Source organism: Galleria mellonella, unplaced genomic scaffold (assembly GCF_026898425.1).
Source record: "Galleria mellonella isolate WM207_F2 unplaced genomic scaffold, CSIRO_AGI_GalMel_v1 utg87, whole genome shotgun sequence".
Lineage (NCBI taxonomy): Eukaryota > Metazoa > Arthropoda > Insecta > Lepidoptera > Pyralidae > Galleria > Galleria mellonella.
In genome coordinates, this window is record NW_026442166.1 from 1,922,923 (window position 1) to 1,947,983 (window position 25,061).

A 25,061-nucleotide genomic window follows, 5' to 3' on the forward strand; every position below is an offset into this window, starting at 1 on the left:
AGGATTTTTTTTTTATTTTATTTTAAGGGCTTTTACCTTCTTCAGGTTAGATCGGAGGATTGTGTCATATGACAGATGAGCAGCGACGACTGGTTTCCATATAAAACACTAAACATTATTCACTAAGAATAAGGAATTACAATCCGAATCAGTACCGAAATTTTTGATTATGGATAATCAAAAATTTCCTCTATTTAGATAGATTTACATATCTATGGATTCTAACGATTTGTATTTCAACCTGTATATTTCAATATGACCACACGGACAATTTAATATAATTCGTCCATTAGTGTAAACGGAAAAGTCGCCCTTTTGAAATATTGATGCGGGTCACGAATTGGATTTAGCTGGCACTCCCCGAAATAGTACAGGGGCTGTTCGAATCACCCCATTTTATTCTATTAAATAGTAAATCTATTAACATAATGTTAAAGCCTTCTCGGACTTCTCCCTTTGCGTAAGCCATTTACTGCTATAGAAGGTATTGAAACCAGCATGTAAATTTAGCTATTTAAGTATACCAGAGGGATGTTTTGTGCAAAAATTTGGATATTTTTGTCCTATTCATGTTTGTGCGTAAAACAGTTGTGTGTGTTTACTATAGTATCGGTTTGAAGAGTGCTATTTATTATTATTATTATTATACCATCCGTTAACTGTTTACTACTGAATATAGGCCTTCCACATAAGAAGAATTTTACCAGTAGTTGCCACGCTTGACAGATGAGTTGGCAATCGTAGTTAGGCTTTGGTGATATTTAAAAAGGGACGCTACTACCCATCCATTTAGTTCCCTTAGTTGCCTCTTACGACACCCACGGGAAAGAAAAGGGTAGTCCATTCTAAGCCGGGACTACATGGCAAATTTATTTAAGTATACCAGAGGAATACTTTGTATAAATTCGTCTGCTTGGATATTTCTGTCCTATTAATGTTTGTTATGAAAAACTAAAGAGAAAAAAAAAGAAATTTATCAATCATGTTTTTTAGAAGTCATTTAAAAAAATTACTTTATTTTTTTTCTGACGTCAATTAAAAATACGAGTGTATTTATCGTATATATGCCTATACCACAATTAATTGGCAAGATTAACCTCAAAACTAAACCGCATTCGCGAATTCCACGGTCGTACGTTACCATACTTTAATCCTACTGCATACATACGTAATTCACAGATAAGTGTGGTGCTTAAAGGAAATCTAATTGGTATAATACATGACGACAGATAACGGCACTGTGAAAAATTACAGCGAAGTCTATTCCTTATTAATATTTCACTAATATAATAAAATCGTAATTAGACAGGCGTAACAGATATTTATGTACATGAGAGATATTTAAGATAAATTGATATAAGGGGTCTTACATACATATCTATCACGCCTGTCTCCCATTAGGGTAGGCAGAAACAATGGAACGCCAAATGCTTCGATTCAAACAAAACTCTTTCCCTTCTTCCATATTAATAAATTTTTTCATACACGCTCGCTTGTTAAGGATACTTTTAATTTCGCTCTTCGCCAGTACGTCGCCTATTTGATCGACATACGTCCGTTTAGGGCGGCCCCTACCGACATCTCCATTCATTCTTGATCGATAAATCTCTTTCGTAATTCTTCTTTTATCCATCCTCTCCAAATGGCCAAAGCAATGCAACATTCTCTTTTCGATTTGTCACTACATCGTCTTTCAGTCCACACTTCTCTCTTAATAAATCAAAATAATAATTTTGATAAATTCTATCTGTCTGTATGTTTATTCTGGAATCACAGTTCGTAATGTTTTTATAAACTGTCAATACGTCAAGAGACAATAAACAAACAAACAAACTCCGTACCTTTTTGCCTGCTATTTCATACCCGTGGATATTAGAAGTAGCAAAATCAATGAAATAGACGTTTTAGATGACGTATCAAGATAAAAGATTTACTAGTTTTTAAGTTAGACTTTCAGGAATACAACAATGAAAACTGCATCCAATTTGGTGTAATAGTTTTTGCATGACGTCGGAATAAATATACAGGCTGACAGAGAAAATTTCTAAAAATTATTGTTAATACCCTCTTTTCTTTATACGAGGTCTGTCCGGAAAGTTCGTATAAAAGTGTTCTGGAATGCGAGAAAGAGGAGTGGGGAGGCCAGGTAAGCGCAGGACCCCTTCCTTATGTCCCTAACAATGCTTCAGTTCTGGTCTGACCGCCGTGCGGTGCGAACTGGCTTGTCACGCCATCTGTGAAGTTACCTCTTAACGAAACCCCGTCGGCATGGAGCCCGCTTCCGTTGAAGAGCAGCGCGTCGTAATCAAGTTTCTCTCGAAACTCGGCAAGAATGGCCGTCGAATTAAAATCCCAAAGCAAAGAGTGGAAGACATCCGGGGAACCACGAACAAAAAAATCAAGAAAATCCCGCTCAAATGTCAAGACAATGTTGATTGTTTTTTTCGATGTTCGGGGGATTGTCCATCAAGAATTCGTCCCTCCAGGCCAGACAGTTGATGGAAAATTCTACGTCGATGTGCTCAGACGCCTCAAAGCTCGTGTGGCACGAGTTCGTCCAGAATTGGCGCGAGAGGGGCGTTGGATTCTTCACCACGACAATGCCCCTGCCCACACCTCTCTTGTTGTCCGTGAGTTTTTGAGTAAAAATTCCATTACGGTGACCGAACACCCCCCCCCCTATTCGCCGGATTTGGCCCCGTGTGACTTCTTCTTGTTCCCAAAAACCAAATTGGTACTTCGGGGGCGGCATTTGGGGGACATAAATGAGATAAAAAAAGCTACGACGGGGCAGCTGAGAAACCTACAACCAGAGGACTTTCAAGGAGCCTTCTCACAGTGGAAACGGCGTTGGCACAAGTGCATTATGTCACAGGGGGAGTACTTTGAAGGGGATAAAATTGATTTACCTGAATAATTGTAAAATAAAATTTTTAAAAAACTTTTATACGTACTTTCCGGACAAACCTCGTACAACTTAGAATGGCAAACAAGCTGACGGCTACCTGATAGAAAGTGGTAACCGTCGCCTATAAACATGAGCAGTACCATGGTCATAACAGAGTATACAGTTTCGCCCATAATACACCTCATGCGTTGCCATTCCTGAGGACTCAAGTGTTATTCCTCTGTACCCTGTAAATTCACTGCCATATCCCACCCTTCAAACTGAAACACACACATGTAAACACAACTGCTTTACGGTTGATATACGAATGGGACAGAGGTGCCCAAGCAAACGACTTTTGTACAAAGTCTCCCTCTGGTCAAAATACCCTCATGTACGAAGATTGTCTTGTTAGTATGATTTTGAACACAAATATCTTCTTATTAATTAATTTCATCTCACTGTAATAATTTTCTTCGTTTGACTAGGCTAGCAGCAGACGGGTAGACGTAACTCAATTAACTTGCTAATTGCATTCTATTTAAGTAGGGGTGCCCTAATTGCTTATCCGGTTGTATATTTAGTTGCAATAAATTTGTATATTCACTTTTCAACCGATTTCAAAAAAAGAGGAGGTACTCAAAATGGTTGCATTTTTTTTATGTTAGTCACCTCAGAACTCTGTCATTTATAAACCAATTTGGGAGAATCCTTTGTTTGGTAGTTAATGTTAGCAAATATAGTTTACCAGGTCGACCTTCACACGGTCTCTTTAGAAATTAATGTACTTCTGATAAATTCGATATGAAGGTAAACTGATCCTTCGTCCTCGTGATATTATTCCTCACTGGTACCCCGTTAGTGTATACCAAGAGTGAGAACAAAAGTTGTTTTTTTTTATGAAACAAAATGTAGGTAGCATATGTGATATAAGATTAAACACACTAGAGGGGGGAGGGATTCCCAGTATTGGAGATTTGTGATCCCATTGCTAGCGATATACCCTATCAGGTCGACTCCACGCAGTTCCCCTTGGAATCTATTGTAGTCAATGTCTGATGAATTAGCCAGAATGGACCTGACCTGCCTTCGCCTTTACTTATCATCCCTAACCAGTGCCCAGTCAATGTTTTGCGATAACACAGGAGGAGGTACTAATACGTATATATTAGGAGGAATGGATTGTTAGTAATGGGGAGGTCCTCATTGCCATCAATATACCCTGTCAGGTTGACCTCCACGCGGTTCCTCTTGGAAACCATCGTGACTAATTTATAGTTGAATTCGTTAGGATAGACTAACTGACCTGCCTTTTCATTCTCACCTATCATCCTTCACTGGTGTTTCGTCAATGTATAACCATAACACAAGAGGAGGTACTATTACAAGTATATTATCATCCATTAAAAAAAGATCACTCTAAAGGGCATATAAATTATGTAAATACATCAGCAAATCAATACGCGTTCTATCATTTCTGTCGATTTGAATCGTTATCCGAATGTATTCGTATACGTTAATACATCACGTTAGGTCATAAATATGAACATTTTGATTACGTTCTCATTTCATCATAATTGTCTCGAATTAACATTTAAAATAAAATAAAAAAAAATGTAGTTATCACAGAACAACAGTTGATTTTTTTTACTTTATTTCTGTAAAAAAAAATTAAATTACACTTAAAGTTTCACATTAAGTGTAATTTAATTTTTTTTTTATTTGTAAGAACATTTTGTTTAATTACAAATATTACTTAATGGATAGAAATAAGTGTAGATATTTTTCTGCACTGGATGCTTTCTATTTTCAGTACTGTTTAGTCTTCGATTTATGCATCTTGAGTTTGATCTATGGTTTGGACAACCATTACGTTCATTTTTAAACTCTTTCGTTATCATCATCATATCAGACTTTCCCCTATTAAGGGGTTTTGCTGTTGAACACAAGTCTCCCCCTAAAGGGCTTTTGTCAGTATTTGCCACACTTGGCAGGCGGGTTGGCATTTGCAGTTAGATTTTGGTGATGTTTTAGGAGGCATGCTGCTGCCCATTTTTCGACCACTAAGTTCTCTTAGACGCCTCTTACAACACCCACGAGAAAGGAAGAGGTGGCCCATTCTGTGCCGGGACAATACGGCGTGATTAAACTATTTATACCTGCAAAAACTTTTTCCAAAATGTATTTATAGCTCAATTAAATTTAATTCCACAACAACAGTGTTCGCGACCTAAAATTCCTCTGGATACGTAGTGCGTGACCATTTAGATTTTAGGGTATTGTACAAATAATTATTATAGTTAAATAATACTCTAAAACTTAGTTAAATTTTTATACGCAGTTTTTGTATCCGCAGACTGAACCTCTTACATGGAGGTACCTATATATTACGTATAACTCTTACATGTAAACTACATGGGACAGATAAAAGAAACACTAGGCGTCATGTCGTATAGGGAGGTCAAGGATATGGCCTGGGATAGAGCTGGCTGGAGGAAGATGCATGAATTAGTTGCACAGACAAGAGGAAACTCTTAAATAAAAAAAATCTTTCATGGACATACAAAGCATAGATAAATAGAGGTTTGTCCTAATAATGGTGGAACTTATCTATATCGTAAAATATTTGCTTACCCCAGTCACACCTAATAATACTGTGTTAGTATTGTTACGTAATACTAGACATCCGTTTGACCCACGGTTGGACCGAATTTGATAGGTAGGTACGCTCTGATAAACAAATTCGTTCGTTACATACACATAAAATGCTATATTTTACCTCCTCTATGTAGGGGTGATGTGGGGGGGGAGAAGGGATTGTTAGTAATAAAAATTTGCTCTGTTAGGTCGACCTCCACGCGGTTCCCCCTGGATTTCTTTTTGAATTTATCGCGATGGGCTGACTGATCTGTTTTATCTTTTATCCATCACTGGTGCCCGGTTAGTGTATTCCGATAGCACAGATGGGGCTACCATACAATTATCATCCATTAAAAAAACCTCCTCTATTTGGGGGAAAGGGATTGTTCGTAAAGGGTCTGATATCTCCATTACTAGCAATTTATCGTATTTTTTATGATGAAAATAAAATGGCAACCCCACCTGCGCTAGTGATATCGTCATAGTCGTAGAATACTGACGGATATGTCGAATATTACATATAAAGATCCGTCAGTGTTCTACGACTATGACGATATACGCTGGTGTGGCAACAATATGACGAATTCATCAGTAATTAACCACGGTGATTTCCAGGTGGACGCGTGAAGGTCCACCTGGTTGGGTATATTTGAAGCAATGGGAGTCTTAGCATCCATTACTAATAGTTCTTTCCCCCCAATATACCTTATTAGGTCGACCTCCACGCGATTCTCCCTGGAAACCATCACGATTAATTCTAGTTGAATTCGAGTTATGATGGGCCAACTGACCTTCTGTCATCTTTACTTATATACCATCTCTCACTGGTGCCCCGCCAGTGTATGCGCAGGCAGAGATACCATTTTATTTTCACTCATAGAAAAATACCTAATTTTTGTTAAGTCACATAAAAGGGTGTTTATTTTATTCACCCACATTTCGGTTTTATTATATTACTAGCTGTATTCCATCGTTTCTTCCGCGTAAATCATTAAATACTTAAACTATCCTATGTATTAAGTTAGGATATAACCTATCTGTGTACAAAATTTCATTTAAATCAGTTCATTGTTTAGTAGTTTTTGGGGCAAAGACTAATTTTTTTTATACAACTTAGAATGGCAAACAAGCTGACGGCCCACTTGATGGAAAGTGGTAAACCTGTAAATTTACGCTATATCCCACCCTTCAAACTGAAACACAGCCATACAAACACAACTGCTTCACGGTTGAACCACGAATGGGACAGAGGTGCCCAAGCAAACGACTTCTGTACAATTTTTTTAAGTCTCCTTCTGGTAAATCCTCTATTCAAAGACAGAAATAAGCAGCTCAACGAATAACATAGAAAACATATCACTTTGATGTGGCTATAAAAGCGTTGACTTTGTAAACTAGATCAGTCGCTCCCTTGATACTCTCTTCGCGTTCTTGTTGAAGGGTAGGTACTGAATAATGCATTATACCTACCCTGCTGTACAAATATTGTTATTATTTTACCCTTTATATTAGGTATAAGGTGTACTGGTCGATCTTAGTGATTTAGTAGATTTTCCTCCTAAAAAACAGAATAAAACTTCAAAAGTCACTTATGTCTATTAATAATGCCAGTATTTTTATTTTAAACGAAAAGAAAATTTGCAAAATAGTAAAAAAAGACACATTGCTAAATCTTTATACCTATATACTTTGTAGACATATCAGATTCTTCTTTAATATATTTTTGAATTAGGTATCAATATAGTAGATAAAATCTTCCTCCCTTAATAAAAAGTAATGAGGCTGTTTGTTGTATTTAGATTAAATAATTTTAAATTTCATTTTATATATTTTGGAAAGAAAATAAAAATGAGTTTAGACATGTCTTCTCTATAAATGAATCATAAGTTCTTATAACATCTCGTCAATTCAAATTATAATATATTATGTACAAATTCAGATAACAAAACACCCAAAAAAAACGAGTACACGTATCCCATACGCTCCCGTATTAACGTCTATTCTCACATATCAAAACATTACATCTGATATTGTTACCAAAAATAACACTGCCCGGTCTAACTGTTTGCCATTAGAACGCAACCTGCCAAATTTCAAACACTCTTGATGTTATTAATGTGTTTCGATTCTGAGATACCACGAATATCTTTGAATTATAAAATAAACCTTTCAGCGGAATCAATTTCACATAAAGAGTTACTAATCTTGGCGCCTTAATGAATAGTCGATGTTTCCTTACCGACGAGTATGGACGTTTGTGAAACACCAGTGAAAAAAAATTGTTAAAATGGATAAAGAAAACAAAATGGATAAGCTCAAGAACCGTCTAATAAAAATACAAGGAAAAATACAAGATCGCGTAGAAGATTTTCAAGATCAAATGCAAAATAAAATAGAGAAATGCAAAATTTCAAAATTGATATCAAATTTGTCCGAAGAAAAGACATCTGTTGATAGTACAGAAGATAGTAGAAGCAGTATAGACAAGTCTTCTACGTATTCATCAGAAACCACTGAGTCTTATGTGAACAGTATACCGTCTGTCGTTATTGATCCGTCAGAATTGAGTAATATTAAAATTTGCGAACAATTCTTAACCGTTGAAAGAAATGGCGGTCTTCGAAAGAAAAGAAGTTTATCAGCGTCAAATTTGTCGTACGAAATTAATACTAATGGTGACAGTTCAGGTGAATCGTGCGTCTCCTATTTATCATCCAGCGAGGGAAGGTGATACATATTTATTAATTTATATATTTTATAAAGTTTTATTTTTATAATTATATATATAATTATTTATATAATGCATCTATGCACATCATTATTTTATGTTGAATTGTTACAATGTTCTTAAGTAGAAAAAATACTTGAACCTTGTTTGGGTATAGCAAAATTGAATAGATCGTTGCATGTAATGTACCTAACATTATTTTTATTTATACCACTGAGGTTGCAAACAAGCATACGGCCCGTCTGATGGTAAGCGGTTACCGTAGCCTATGAACGCCTGCAATGCCAGGAGCATTACGCACACCGTGCCGACCCTGAAGGAACCTCTTTACCCTTTTTTGAAGAACCCTATGCTGTAGTCTCTTGGAAAAATATTACATGCAACGAGATCAATTTTAGATAATATATGTAATAATTATATATAATTATATTTATACATAGATATAAATAAAACTTCTATATTCACAATTTTATGCAAAGTCAAAAGTATCTCGAATTAAAATGAAAAGTAATTATATTATGAAACTACTACTAATATATGAGTGCAGGACATAACCAGAGTTGATTACATGCTATAAACAGGAAATTCTGTGTCTAAAATAATTACTATGTCTAATTTAATAAATATAAAATTAAATATTGACAAAGTTTTTAAGAACTTCTCAGCTTTTTTAACTACAAATATCACTAGATGTTTAAAAATGAATCATAATTTGATTTAATGCAATTTTCGGTGCGTTTTTCTGTCTCCTATTGTGTATCTTGAATTTTTTGTATATCAATATATTTACCACTATTTTGAATTATAAATTAAAACTGTTTTTTTTTTTTGTTCAATAAATACTATATTAGAATAGTTTAACTTATTTTATAATGTAATAGATCCATTCTTTATTTAGTGTATTACTTATTTAATGTTTGCTTTAACTCATATTATGTTTTTTTTTTTTATAATTTTATTTTTGATATAACTTTTTTTTTTCATTTATCCCTAGACTTTCTCCTGAAATTAGGCCAAGAGCAGGCAGCCTTCCCCCAGAAAATCGCGTCGACATACCAACAGCAATAAACACGTGTACAGAATTGATGGAAAAATTGGGGACCCGGTTCCCCAGACTTAAAAGTAGGAGCGACAGGATTCACAGGGTATTTGCAATTAAATTTATTTAGCTGTGGTTATGTGTTAACCTATTTTTACATTTCTGTTGAATTAACTCCTATATTTCTGTTTTCTTTACCAAGATTTTTATAAACTGTAAATTGTATCTAACTGTAAACCTATTTTACTTGTAAGATGTTATTTTATATTCTACTCGCTTTGCCCGCGACTTTGTTCGTGTGTTAATTGAAATTAATTTATTCATTGTATCTCATGATTTGCTTAACTCAAAGATAATTAGTAGATTTAACGTAATATTAAGTATTAAAATATTGTAGATTACTATCTGCTATATTAACAATTTGTGCTGAAATCCGTTTAGACTTAGCATTTAAATATGTTCTCGCTATGTTATAACAACAATAACAAAAAAAAAGATTTATATTATAATATTAACGATTCACCGCCGTAACCGGCGAGCGTGTATGAAAAGATTGATGAATGTGGAAGAAGCAAAAGAGGTTTATTTGAATCGAAGCATTTGGCGTTCCATTGTTTCTGCCTACACTAATGGGAGACAGGCGTGACAGATATGCTATTTATATTATAATATCTATAAAATGATCTCTCTTTACTACTACAACAAATACAAAATACCTCAAATATAATATGTTATATTCATGATTGCATTATAGTATCTAATACACCCAACTTCTAAAATAATAAAGATATTTATAACACTCATATCGACGTTGATCTTTAAACCTTTGAAATGTTTGATTTTAATTAATTTTATCTTAATTATTTTTCATCGTGCCAAGTCCAGATAGTGTATTTAAATATGTTTGATCTTTGCGTAAACCAAAGTATAAATCAAATGTAAACCAATATCTTATGATTGGGCAATATCTTTTTCCACATAGCTGCAATAATAGAATTGTTAATTTTTGCAATTTTCTGCAGAAACTTTGTTATTTTCTCCACAAGAAAGGTAAAGATAGACTCTGGCTTGTGCAAATATATTTGAAGAGTTATCGGTCCTTAATTGCTTCAATAATATATAAAAGATATTGCTAAAAGATATTTTTTATCATTTTGTATTATTTTTTAAGTGATTTAAAAAAAGAGTAAATAAGTAATATCTTAATTTGCACTAATATTGAACATCAGAAGTTTTTCGTACGGTTAGATCAATTTTATTATTCATTTGTTTATATTATCATTAAACTATATTGTAACAGGCTTCAATAAATCTACCACAGATTTTGTCATAAGATCACATTACGATTCATAGCAATGACAGCTTCATCAATAAATCAATCAATATAATTTATCTGCTCAATAAGTAAAGATGGTATTGTATATGCATCTAGGTATGAATCTGTTACATCTACTTGTTTATGCTCATGTTATTGCAAAATCTTTTTTTAATTTTTTTTGCATTAATTTAATTCATGAATAAATATAAATACATTAAATAAAATAAGCTATATAGCTTGGACATATTACTATTATTAGTGCTATCTGGTACCTAACTAAAAAGTGCTTGTACCAGGCAACTGATAGGAATACTTAATTTTTTTTTAATTTTTAATACATATAGGTATAGCACATACCTGTATGGAAAACGCCGATGTATTTATGTAAATTAGGATAGTAAACAAGCTGACTATCCACCTTATGGAAAGTGGTAATAGACATAAACAGTACCAGAGTATACTGTGTCGCCCATGTATGTACCCAGTGTTAACTTATATTTACCGATTCGATTAGTAAAAATAAGCACATACGAGATTTCAGTTTCTGAAAATTTTATAATAAATAAATAAATATATACGGACAAAGTCACACAGATTGAGCTAGCCCCAAAGTAAGTTCGAGACTTGTGTTATGGGATACTAACTCAACGAAAAGTCAGTGGATCAAAGTCCAGTTTTTTATACAACTTAGAATTGCAAACAGGCTGACGAATTATTTAATGGAAAGTAATAATCGTTGCTTATAGATATACATGATATTGTATAGTAGACATCACAGAATATAGTGTGACAACCATGGTAATCTATATAGGTTAAAACCTATATGAAATATTCATCACCTACACCATATTTATTACAAAAACTTTTGGTGTCAACAATAAATTTAGCTCATATTTTATATATAAATTAATTACAAATAATAATGAATTTTTGGGAAACAAAAAATAAATGAGGTAACGCATAATACTAATTTCTTATCATATATTTATTTCTATTTGCCTGTTACATACAGGCATATGATAACTAGTTTTCCTTAAGCCATGTTTTTGCTTGTAGTAGTTATTAATATGTATTTTACTTGGTTAGTTATTAACAATACAAATAATTAGCCCGCTACTTCATATGTGCGAATTTCAGGAGTTGGAAAGCTAATGGATTTAACGACTTTTAAATAACGAATCAAAATAAAACATATACCAATTTTTAAGTTACACCTTCAGGAATATATCAGTGAAAATAGCATTCAATTTGGTGCAGTAATTTTTGCGTAATGTCGGAGCAAAGATATATATCGACAAAATTACTGTATTGTTTTACATAGATAGATAGATACTCTTTATTGTTTCCTCCAAAAGATTACAATAGTAAACCTATTATAAATATAAACATTTAGCTTATATTGATTGCTTCTATTAAAATCCCTTACATATATTTTTTTAATATTTACCATGTACAATAGGCATGGGTAATATGAATATTTTTGGATATTGATGGCAAAAAAAGGTCATCAGCCATTTCGATATCGCTCATCGGTCGGTCGGATATCTATTTTGGATAAATATGTTAAAAGTTAAAAGTCTGTTATCCAAAAAATATTTTTTTGGATAACAGACTTTTAACGTATTCGTTATTGGATATTGTATATTGTATAGTATAGTATTGTATTGTAACCTAAATATATAAATATTGTCTATTACCCATCCCAAATTAATGTACGCTGGTAAATTAGTTACATCGTGATCAATTTATCCTGAGTAAACCAGTGGCTTCAGGTGGCTCAGGACTGTTTTTTTATGGCAGACTTTGGGGAGGCTTATGTCCAGCACTAGACAGATAATGGCTGAAATGATGATGATGAAACCACATTGGTTTCCAGGGAGAACACCGTGGAAGTCGATTTAATGGGATACAATGTGGATGTTAATCTTCATTATCAGAAATCCCCTTCCTATAACATCGTCGACCTGGTATACCTACTAATAAAAATATATTAATTTGTTTCAGTATTTACTGAAGAATACGAGGTTAAGCGACGTGAATAAACGGCTCAAAGCACAAATATGGAGTTCTGTGGTCACCATCGTACTGGTGGAGGCGAAGAATCTCCCCGCCATGGACCTGGATACGAGGTCCAGTGACCCATATTGTAAGTTTAGGTAAGTTTGGTTTTTGTTTAAAATTTACATTGTTAGTAAATTATTAAAGACTAGCTATGTGTCGTGGCTTTACTTACATGAATCGGTATTGAAAGTATTCAATTATCCTAAATAACAATATAACCTATCCGACTACTAAATTTTATTTAAATTTGTCAAACGGTTTTTGCGTGAAAAACTAACAAACATTGGTCCATTTTGATAAATGGACGGATTTGGCAGGTACATAAAAGAAATAGTAAATACCCAGGTGGTTTTATTCCAAAAGCTAGTGGTAGCCAATATAAACTATTTTTTTAATGGATTTCTGTCAGAACTCTTATACTTTTAATTTAATTCTTGATGGTCTGAAACATAATAATAAACTCTTTATTACGCACAATAGAGATGTATACAAAGAGTATTTATACAGAATGTATATAGACAAAAGGCGGCCTTATCGCTAAAGGCAATCTTTTACAGGCTACTTGGTAATCATTCAATCATAATAGTTTTACTAAACTAATAACTGTTTTGCTAAAATTTATCTCTAAAATTTTAATTTTAATTAATGCCTAATTGTGGTAAATATGTGAGCTTATTTGTTGCCAATCCGCCTGCCAAGGGTGGTAATTACTGGCAAAACTCCCCAAAGGAGAGGCTTATGTTCAGCAGTGGATAGCTAAAGGCGTTATGATGATGATGATGATGGTGATGATGTGGACTTATACCTATTTTTAACATCTATATACTAACCATGTTTCTTGCAAATAAAAATTCATATATAAATATTCATATACATATATTAAAATAATAATATTATTTATTAATTTAGGCAATGATACCTCAGAACAAACCTTATTGTATTTCTAAATTCCTAATCCGTTCAATTTAAAAAAAAATATATAGTTAGTTACTTTAAATTTCTATTATTAATTTCAATAATTTATCATTCTTCCAGATTAGGTAACGAAAAATATAAAAGCAAAGTGGTTTGGAAAACTTTACATCCGTCGTGGTTGGAACAGTTCGACCTACATTTATACGATGACCAGGAACAAATACTAGAAGTCACCGTCTGGGACAAGGATAAACAGACAAAAGACGACTTTATAGGAAAGTTAGTAAACAATATTCATTAGGTATACCATAATCCATTCTATTTCTTTCTCCTGAAATCTCTCCTGAAACAAAGAGAAATCTCTCCTGAACCTCTCACGTAAACTAGATAAGTAAAAAAGTACAAACGACTGTTCATTCACTCAGGCGTTCACAAAATTTTCTAACTGTTAAAATAAAAGTACATTTAGCCCAAACATTATTAATTCCCCTTATGGATTATGCAGATGTGTGTTTTCTTGACGCTACCTCAGATTTATTATCTTAAATTGTTCTTCTACAAAATTTATGTATTCGCTTCGTTTAAAGATATTGGTATTGGAAAACTAATTACTTTAAAAGTTTTATAGAAAATCACTGATTTTAAATGAAACCTATTTTTTTTTTTAAACAAAACATTTTTCTTCTTTAGATGCTCAATAGATCTCTCGAGATTGGAACGGGAAATTACGCACAGCATATGGCAAGACCTAGAAGATGGCAATGGACAGATCTTTTTACTTCTTACTATAAGTGGCACTACTCAGTCAGAGACAATTACTGATCTAACAAGCTACAGAGAGAACCCTAGAGATATCGCCAATATGGAAAAGAGATATGTAAGTTATCTATAAAAGATGAGAATTTTCTACGTAACTACCTCCAATTTACCTTTGTCTTTAACTTTACAGAATATTAAAAAGGTAGATTTGCATAAAAACCATTGCAATTATATTTTTATAGACTATAATATTCCTTTGTTAGGTGTTTCCCAGAATTTATGAATTCCATGGAATCTAAAAGTTATCTGTAAAAAATTTGAATTAAAATGGGTATTGTTATTAGAGCTTTGATGAGCTATCACATAAAGACTATGATAGTTTTGCTTAATGCAACGTATAAAAAATTACCTCATATTGTTAAAAATAACATTGTCCAAGCATTATACACACGATATTTCACTATAGAAGTATTATAGCGAGTCGCCCTAAATGCACGCGCCCAAGGTGGGGCGCCAAATATGGCCAGATTAGTGTAGTGTCGTAGCGAATTGACAGATCGACTCCCTGACTTTCGACTCATCTACTAAATGAGCTTGCAACGTTATAGTGTGTTTAGGGGAGAAAGGAATTGTTAGTAATGGACGATTTTACCATTCCATTATCATCCACAAAAAAAATGGTGTATTTAGGGTGACTCGCTGTACCATCTATAATAGCTAATTTCATGTACATATCTTATTTACATCAGATTATATATTGTTTTTTATGATATTACAGACGTGGTATCGTTTAAATGAGACATCCAGTGGTGTTGGATGGCTGTGTGTCAAAGTATACGGAGCTAAAGGTCTGGCTGCTGCCGATTTGGGAGGAAAATCCGATCCTTTTTGTGTTCTAGAATTAGGTAATGCTAGATTACAGACGCACACAGAATATAAAACTCTAACGCCAAACTGGATGAAGATATTTACATTGTAAGTATATTTATTTTCGATTGAATAGTAGGTAATTCAAATAAAAAATAATACTCCGTGCTTCAGAGGGCATGGAAGTCTGTCATTCACTGATTTCAAAACTCCAATTAAAACTTTATATTATTCCTGGTTCTAAAATAAGTTGTACTGATAAAGATAATTTAGGAAAATCTGAAATTTTTAATTTTATTTCCAGTACCGTAAAAGATATATGCTCATACCTTGAAATTACTGTATATGATGAAGATCATGACCATAAAGTGGAGTTCCTCGGGAAACTAACAATACCAATATTGAGCATTCGTAACGGAGAAAAAAGATGGTATGCCTTAAAGGACAAGAAGATGAGAGCGAGAGCGAAGGGGAATTATCCCCAAATATTATTGGAAATGATGGTTATATGGAATCCAGTTAGTAGATATATCGATTGACACTTAATAGCTTAAGGTTTACTAGTTTTATTATATTGACATACACTACAGTTAAAGAATATAATATCTTATGAATTTAAGAAAAAATATGATAACATAATATTATTAAAAGCCACTTTAATCTGGTCTTTTTATTATTAAATTTAATATGTTAAAAAAAACAGTTATAAAATGTAATAATAATAATATATTAATATCAATAATTATGTCTCGTGACCCTTATGGTCCTGGTATAGAATAGGGCACCCCTCCCTTTCTCGTGGGTGTCGTAAGAGGTAACTAAGAGAAGGCGAGGGATGGGCAGCAGCGTTCCTCTTAAAACATCTCCACAGCCTAATTGCGGTTGCCAATCCGCTCGCTTAACGTGGCAGAGCCCCCCAAGAAAGAAGCTTATGGCTTATGTGGACAGTTAAAGGCTGATATGATAATGATGTCTCGTGTTTAAAATTTGTTTAATTAAATAATAGAAGTCGATGATGAAGCTTTCTATAATGCAATAAACTTGTATATTTATTGTTTGTTTTTTTTCAGTTAAAAGCAGCAATAAGAGCGGTAAATCCAAAAGAACCAAAGTACATGCATCAAGAGGCCAAATTTAAAAGACAGTTGTTCATAAGAAACGTAATGAGATTGAAAGCCATTATAATGTGGTTCATAGAAGTTGGAAAGATTTTACAGTGAGCATAATTAATAAATAAAAAGTATAATAATTATATAACAATAATAGGGCTCAGATGATTACCCTGAGAAACACCACGTCATTTAACTAATATTCTTCTTCTTCCTACCGTTATCTCAATTATTATTTAGGGTCGGCGTAATAGGTTTTTATCCATACTGCAAAAAGACTTGGCTTATAATTTTACGACCGGACGTCGGCCTGACGTCAATCCTCTTTGGGAATGCATTTTGTTGGTGATTTCCGCCATCACGGTATGGAGGAAAGGATAGAGGAAAAAAGAAAGGGAACGTTGGAAATGCATAAAGGAAATTGGTAAACAAGAGGAATAAGGGACTTTTGAGGGAAAGGAACGGAGGGGGGGACACTGCAGCGGCTCGGGAGGCCGGAGTCGCATATTCCAGAATATTCCATATTCCCTTATTCTAGAATCGGACAGATTTCTTGAGAATAACACCTAATGCGTTTGACTTATATTAATTAATATCATTGGGGAACTCAACAATTATACAGATACAGTATTGTAATTTAATGTTGTAATTTTTTATTATACTGAATATTTAATTAAATAATCTTTTAGAACGCTTAATTCGTTATATTAATACGATATTTCAATTATTTCAGAGACTGTTTTGAATGGGAATCAAGGTTATTATCATTCACAGGGCTCTTAGCGTGGTTGGCTTTTTGTTACTACTATGAAATGTGGATGTTGCCCTTTTTATTATTAATATTTTTCAGTCGCAACTGGCTCATCTATAGGTTAACAGGTATTATGACTTTTATTAATATCTTTATAATCGTCCATTTCATTACCAAATTGCAATTTTGTTATTTTGTTTTTACATTATTGTTATTTTATACATTTGAATTGCTTATGTTTATAGATTTTTTTTTAATGAATGTTTTCGTTGTTACAATTTATAGTTAAATTTAAACGCGTCTACCACACCTTTAGAAGTGATCCATGGGCATATATATCTATGTTATTTAGGAGTAAGTTCCACAGATTTTTGTGTTAAGTATCATGAGCATGAAAATCTTATAAAAGAGAATTTGTATTTTAAATTTTGTTTCGTTTATTACAAATGAAAAGTTATGTGTTCTTTATATTGTGGCCGAATCTAAGATGCTATTGCTCTAAACTTATCTCTTAACCTAATATTATAATTTGATAATTCGAAAACTAAACTAAACTTATCAGAAACTAAAAATATAATATTTTTGACTTAAATTTGTTAGGAAATTAGTTCATATCGTTCTTTACAATAAAGATTTCGCTGATATTAAATGTAAATTTTCGAGATATGTTTAGACAAACGACACCTCAGAATCGACCCCATTATACATTAATATTCAGATAATAACAACAATAACAAAAAACTAACAATCTGTAGAAAGAAATCTAAAAAAAAGAATTCTGCATGATATTGTGTACATAGGTGTTGGTTTGCATAATTTATTGCTGACAATAACTGATGACTTTATTCCTCCGGGATGAACAAAAATTACAGTATGTCGTGCAATATTTGTTATATATAAAGTTATACTGAATCGTGGAGGAAGAAATACATTTATTTATTTATTATTTCTTAATCGTCATGGTTTGCTAGATCTTAATACTAATTTATTTAATAAAACCCAAATAAAATATTTACATGTTTCTTTAGTAGTTCATAAACTTATTGATACTTGTTACAACTCTACTGTTAATGTTTTAGGAGGCAATCCTTTACTTATACCAGTGGATGATGAAGATCTATTAGCCGAAGAAGACGATGAAGACGAAGCAGATAAGGTGAGAAATACAATCCTTACTAATGATGTAAAAGTGATTTTGTTTGTTACCTTATAGCACCTTGACGGCTTAATCAATTAGTATAAAATTTAGTATGTACATACTATATGAGATGAAGAAGGGTATAGGGTACTTTTTATTTCGGTCAGTAAACATATGGTCACTCGAACGAAGTCGCTGGTAAAAGCTAGTATATTATAAATCACAGACTATTAAAGTACATATTCGCAGTTCACGCCTTGAACAAAATATAACTTGTGGGGTCTAGACGCTTTTTTTATACAAAATTATTGCTACACAAATCATATGCTACAAAAATCATGTTCAAGTTATAAAAATACTGTTGGATAAAAAGAAGGGTAAAGGACAAACCTGGTTCACGTAGTCCCCGCGTGTAGGTCTTTTGTACGCGTTCTCGTTCTCTCTTCTAAATATCTAACATTTGTGTTGATTTCGCTTAAATACCACTGTATGTTGCGCGGAGATCGCGGCTGATTGACTAATTCGCAACTGGCGGAGATTTTTGGTGATCTTGGCGGAACTTGATCAGCTCGACACGCAGTTGGATTATATACTGATTTTGTCCATCTACCCCCCAATGTGATCCCAGATTTGATAGGGAATATGGATAGGCAAGGAGGGTAGAAGGATATTGCGTTCGGAAATGTTTAAAGCATATACAAATGATGAGATTATATTTACCAAATACCTATACGAATTAAAATTTTGTTAAACTAACTATTTATTGTTTATAAGCAATGTTACTTACTGCAGTTATTGATTTATTATGTAGTATGTTATTTTTCCAGGAAGAAAAGAAATCACTAAAAGAACGATTGCAAGCAATACAAGAAGTGACACAAACAGTCCAAAATGCTATTGGTTATGTAGCTTCACTAGGAGAAGCTGTAAAAAAGTGAGTCAAAAAGCAAATTAATAGTATTTTTAAATTGTGTAATTTAGACAAAAAAATATGACATGATTTGTTGTTTCAGTTTAATGAATTTCACGGTGCCATATCTAAGTTATTTAGCCATAATAATGTGCTTTGGAGCTATGCTAGTATTGTATATAATACCATTGAGATACCTGCTCATGGCATGGGGTGAGTCAAATTCATTATTATTTTACTATTATAATAAAACTTTAAAGATGATGATGATGATGATCTAGACATGGAAGATATAATATTAAGTACTGGAAAGAACAAAAATGGAAAATTTATCGTGTTTTCAGTTTTACTACATAGGTATTATTTTATACTTAAAAAGATATCATTATACATACATATAGACTTATCTTCAAGCCTGCTACCTTCAGAGGTAGTAGGAACCTCTAAAGTAGATTTGTCTAATTGTTAATATAACTAATACAAATATTCTTTTAGGTGTTAATAAATTTACAAGGAAAATTCTACGGCCACATTCAATACCTAATAATGAAGTTTTAGATTTACTATCAAGAGTACCTGATGATGAAATTTTAGTAAGTATAATTATTTAATTCATTATATAAAAAAATAGATTCTTCTATACATACTTTAGTCATTTTAGTTATTGCATTAAAATATCTACGAACATCACGTTTGATAGAATCTTTATTATGAATTCCATTCGTGTTTCTACCGTGAAGCAGTTGTGTTTGCATGGCTGTGTTAAAAGGGTGGTGACAGTGAATTCACAGGGTACAGAGGAATAACACCTGAGTTCTCAGGAATGGCTACGCATGGGGGGTATCATGGGTGAAACAGTATACTCTGTTGTGTCCATGGTACTGCTCATGTCTATAGGCGACGGTTATCACTTTCTATTAGGTAGGCCGTCAGCTTGTTTGCCATTCTAAGTTGCATAAAAAAAAAGAATTACATTTCTTTTGTAAGAAACTCATTGACATACCAATTATTAAAAATAGTAATATGTAACCTATGCATTAATAGAATATAATATATTAATATATATACCTAAATATATATAACAATTAATAGAATATAAATCAGTATTTATATTCTATTAATTGTGTTAAAAGTGTTTATTAATCTTTAATGAAATTAAATAAAAATTGTAGCATTAATTTTATGTACTTTCCTTATTTTAGTATTAATAGTATTAATTTCTTTAATGATAATAATATAATATTAATAACTAATTAAAAGTATTAATTTCTTTTTATTAAAGAAAAATTATATTCAACCTTATGTTATTATTTTCAGTTGGACTGTAGAGAACTAAAGCCCCATCCAACAAGCGAACACCGTCGCGATGCAAGGAAAAAGCACAAAGCTTCGTAACATATCTCTAGCCGGATTCGAGGACGGATCAAATTTTATGTTTCAAAAATTACCAAAAAATAATAATGCAATATACACAACAATACCACACAAAAAAAAAATACGGAGTCATCGAAATTATTAATACATTTTCAAAAAGTGTTTTGCTAATAAAATTGAAACATGCATAAAAAGAAACAAGTTAAAAATGGCGCAACAATTTGTGACGCCAAAAAGTTTTCGATTTTCAACACATTAATTTTGACAGTTGGATAAGCCATATTAATATGGGATAGAAGACTCAAATTCTTACAATCGAAATTTTCGATTTCGCTGAATGATTTTTTTCCTTCTATGATACTAATGATTTCTATTTCACCTACAAATATTTATTCATTAAAGGTACAATGCATATTTACTTTTTAATAATAAGTCTAAGTCTTTCATAAAACAAAGAGTATAACCTAAATCTCAATTAATCATCCATATATACTAAAACCCTAATAAAATGGACTGATAGGTGCGTTAATTATTGTATTATTGCAAGATTTAAAGACAAAATTATAACTATTAATCCACTTGGCAATTGAACTAATAAATTATGAGCACAAAAAATCTCAAATGCATTTATACGTCACGATATATGTTACACTAACACTTGATGATATGTTAGTGCAAGGTCTGACATTTCGTATTCAATAAAAGATTCTGATATATAATTATTTTATATCTGCGTTATTTGTTTGTAAATAATTTTATATTATACTGCTTAGAAATAAAATGTTAGTTTGTTGATTAGAATGGTGGTATAAAAAAAACTGTGATTTTGAAAGATTTTCATTCAAATAAAATGACGCATTTAATAAATATTGTAACGTTGATAACGCCAAAGAAACTTCCGAAGCCTGCATTCTAATTTCAAACGTTTCGTATGTCTCTCAACAGATCTCAACAAATAAGTATTTTTAAACAATTAATTTGCAATTGAAACTACGTAACATTCTTTTTTTTTTAATCTTAACAGCCAAGTCTTCCCACATTTTTGTGACTGCAAATTTTAATATATTAATTTTTTTTTTTGCGTAATAAAAAAAACGTCCAAATTGATGCAGGCTTCTGGAAACAATAAGATAAGGAAGAATACATATTTAAGTATGGTGTAAATGAAAATAATGGGAAAGTTTGGAATGATTAAAAAAGTTGATGGCATCACTGCTCCAAAATTCATTATAGATGTTGCAGTTAGGTCCCAAACTGTATAAAATCCATTAGGTTAATAAATATACATTTAGATAGGATTTTTAATAAAGCCATTTTTGTATCAAATGTTAAATGTTGATTTTAATGTTGAAATATTTTAATTGTTTGTTTATTGAAAATTTTATTATCGTCGTAAATTAACAAAATATGTATACATATTTCATTCCCTATCACTTCAATGTTTAAATATTTACACAAATAGTATAAGACTGAGACCAATCTCATTAATTTATAAAAATAAGTATAGATAGGAAAAATATTTATACATTTTGAATAAGCCGTTATTTTTTTTTTATTTTTATTATAAGTAAAAAAAATCATAGAGCTAACAGTATGCGCGTTATTAGAATTCATATCTTTTATTCAATTTTTATGAACTCTAAAGAATAAAAAAAATATCTGTAAGTGTAACTATTTTCCGTGATAGCACGAACTTTTTTCTAGATGTGGATTTTAACGCTTACTAAATAACGCTGTGTTGCATAGCATTTTAATTACCTATTCTAGCACTAATAAGAAAAAAAAAATCTATGCCCACTTAACAATAAGAAATATTGAACATTATTGAAATATTTTCTCAATTGATTATGGATACGATTCTCTTGTCTTTCAACTTTAACTTGCTTTTCTGTTTTTGCTTCTCAAAATAAATTTTAGACATTTTTTAGACAGATATATACTGTTTTTTTTTTTTAAATCATATTTATTTTTTTATTTTTCAACAATAGCAAACTAACTTTCTACTTCTACAACAGAAACAAAAGAAATATCTATAACTAGAATTAGATAAATGATGTGATTTTCTAACTCTAAATGTCTTTAAAATAATCATTACTTTTACTAGTCATTTGTAATCAATTAGAATGTCCAGAATCAAACTAAAAATCAGTTACAGTTAAAATTGTTGTTTGTAAAAGTCAAAAAAACCTCTTCCTAAATTGTCATTGCATTATCAATTTATTGAAAAAATTTGTACTTCTTATAATATCCATTTTTCCCGCATTTGCTATCTTCTTATCTATTACATGTGCCTCTTTACTTAATTCGTTTATTATCATTTTAATATTTTCTAGTATTTATAATCTGTTTTCTATATTTTATGTGTAAATAATTATTTATATATTTATTTTTTAGAAAACGTACAGCTGAATTACAGTCAATAAATAATCAAATTTATATCTATGTATCTATTTATAGAGATGTATCTTTTTTACCTCTGTTTAAACAATTATGAACTACGCCTATAACCACAGAATCTGTAACTTCATCTACAAGGATACTGTCTATAGCTAGAAGTGAATATTTATTTTCTAGTCAATTTATTGTAAAAAAATTAAGTTCCTTAATAATATTAGACACTAGTATATTATTTTTATTATGAAGGCACTGAGAGCACCATTTTCTAATATTTAGATACATATTGCACGTTTGCACATAAAGGATTGACAAATCTAAATGTTTCTAAGTACTATCTAACTATTATAATAAATAAACAGGTAGAATCGAAACTCCTATGGATTTAATTATAATAATTACGATGGTACACTGACGATCTCCTTCTGTTTAAAACCTAAATAATTCAGGGCATTGCATGCAATGCAACACACATGGCAGTAAGAGCATGCGTCTGTTCACTCTTGGAAACGAGTGTTGTCATTTCGTTAAATTATTTGTAAAATGCGAATAAATTTGTTGCAACCCTTCTTACTTATATGGGATTTAAATGGGAGAAAAAACAGGTTTTGAAGACATTGTCACATCCATAAATCACGATATATGAGTATTGGTTCTACCCAGTTTATTATTATAGGTAACTTATCATAAACAAGTCTTTTAATTTTTCTTTAATGTGTGATTTCAAATAAATAATTCCGCCCGTAGATAGAGCTATGATAAGAAATATTTAATTTAAATACCCCGCACTGCAGTAAACAGAAATATGGGTATGTAGGTCTCTAAAATTATTTATAGTGTTATTTATTTGCTATGGCTATATTTATTTGCTATGTCAGAGAAATTATACTTTGTAATAATTTGTTGAATCTTTGAAATATATATTTTTATTTAAAATTTACTGATTAATTGGTGTGATATCAAATTGAAATTTTAATTTTAGATATGTATAGGTTTTAAGGAATAACACCTCATAAACAATCCTAATATCCGGTGGATACAGCTTAAAAATATTTCATTTTTTGGGTACTTATTAAAAGCACATATGTTTATTCTAATTAAATAAATATAACCAGGAATATCTGAGCGCATAACCTAAAACTTCCAATATGAGCCGACTGAACTAACCTATCGAGAATCGAACCTAGGACTTCATTTACGCAATGTTATGTACTGTACTATATTACTATAACGTCGCAAATTTAATATATAGTTATTAATATTATCAGATAATTATATTATTTAATAACCAATTCTATTCTTCCATGAATTGTAATGCTTTGTTCTTATTAAAAGTGGGTACAGTTAGCATTAAAAGTCGATGAATACTAATATTTACATAACATCTATGTAATACTCATATATTTTGACTTTATACGATGATCAATCATTGCTGGCAAAAAAGAATCTTGAAAGACAACTTACCTATATATGAAAAACCGGTATCATTACAAGGTTTGAGAAATTTGTAGGCAAATGTTTACCTATTTTTTATGCTAACTGTACATAGTGTTTGAATTCTTCCGCAAAATCACTGTATATTAGATAGGACTTTATCAGATCTGATTCTCGATTATAAAATTAAATAAAATATTTATTTTATGAGGCACAAAACGATGAAAATGTATTGTTAAAGCTTTTTCATATTTTAAAACATTAAAAAATTATGAGAGAAGTGTTTTTTATTTTACTTTTCTATTGCTTTGTTCAAATCTCATGCAACAATGCAATACATTAATATTTTTCTCATTCCCATGTAGACCAGGCATAAAATGAATTACTTTCCCCTTTCTTGTGGATAAAAAAGCAACTAAGGAAATATAATGATCGAGGGATAGACAGCATAGTGCCTCTTAAATCATTAACAAAACCTAACTGTAGTTGCCAACCTACCTGTTAAGTGTAATAACTACTGAAAACCCTCCTAAAGAACTGGCCTATGTTTAGCAATAGCCAGATACGATAAATACCCAACGCAGTAAATGTGTTTCATATTCAATCTCGCAAGATTGATTCATTGTAAAACCAATAAGGTTTGATATCAATTACATGTTCAAAGCGCACTTTATTTAATTAATGTTATTTCTTTAGTTTTTAGCTTTATAATTTCAAATTCATAAATGGCACAAACC

General features: G+C 31.6%; 1 protein-coding gene across 14 annotated transcripts in view; it reads left to right on the forward strand.

Annotated features, from left to right (window-relative positions):
• The window catches only part of LOC113519265 (multiple C2 and transmembrane domain-containing protein), a 163,619-nt gene extending 139,015 nt beyond the window's left edge, over positions 1–24,604 (forward strand). For 11 of the 14 annotated variants that reach the window (XM_052902024.1, XM_052902025.1, XM_052902034.1 and 8 more), the window contains 12 exons: positions 12,617–12,768; positions 13,709–13,867; positions 14,279–14,465; positions 15,126–15,322; positions 15,519–15,732; positions 16,285–16,430; positions 17,057–17,202; positions 18,154–18,230; positions 19,040–19,146; positions 19,226–19,335; positions 19,618–19,715; positions 20,440–24,604. In XM_052902024.1, coding sequence (XP_052757984.1) covers positions 12,617–12,768; positions 13,709–13,867; positions 14,279–14,465; positions 15,126–15,322; positions 15,519–15,732; positions 16,285–16,430; positions 17,057–17,202; positions 18,154–18,230; positions 19,040–19,146; positions 19,226–19,335; positions 19,618–19,715; positions 20,440–20,517 — 1,671 coding nt within the window. In that variant the 3' untranslated portion in view covers positions 20,518–24,604. Of the gene's footprint in view, positions 1–7,700; positions 8,255–9,249; positions 9,401–12,616; positions 12,769–13,708; positions 13,868–14,278; positions 14,466–15,125; positions 15,323–15,518; positions 15,733–16,284; positions 16,431–17,056; positions 17,203–18,153; positions 18,231–19,039; positions 19,147–19,225; positions 19,336–19,617; positions 19,716–20,439 lie in introns of all 14 variants that reach the window. The other 3 variants (XM_052902037.1, XM_052902035.1, XM_052902036.1) reach the window with 1 other exon arrangement.
• Positions 24,605–25,061: the final 457 nt, after the last annotated feature.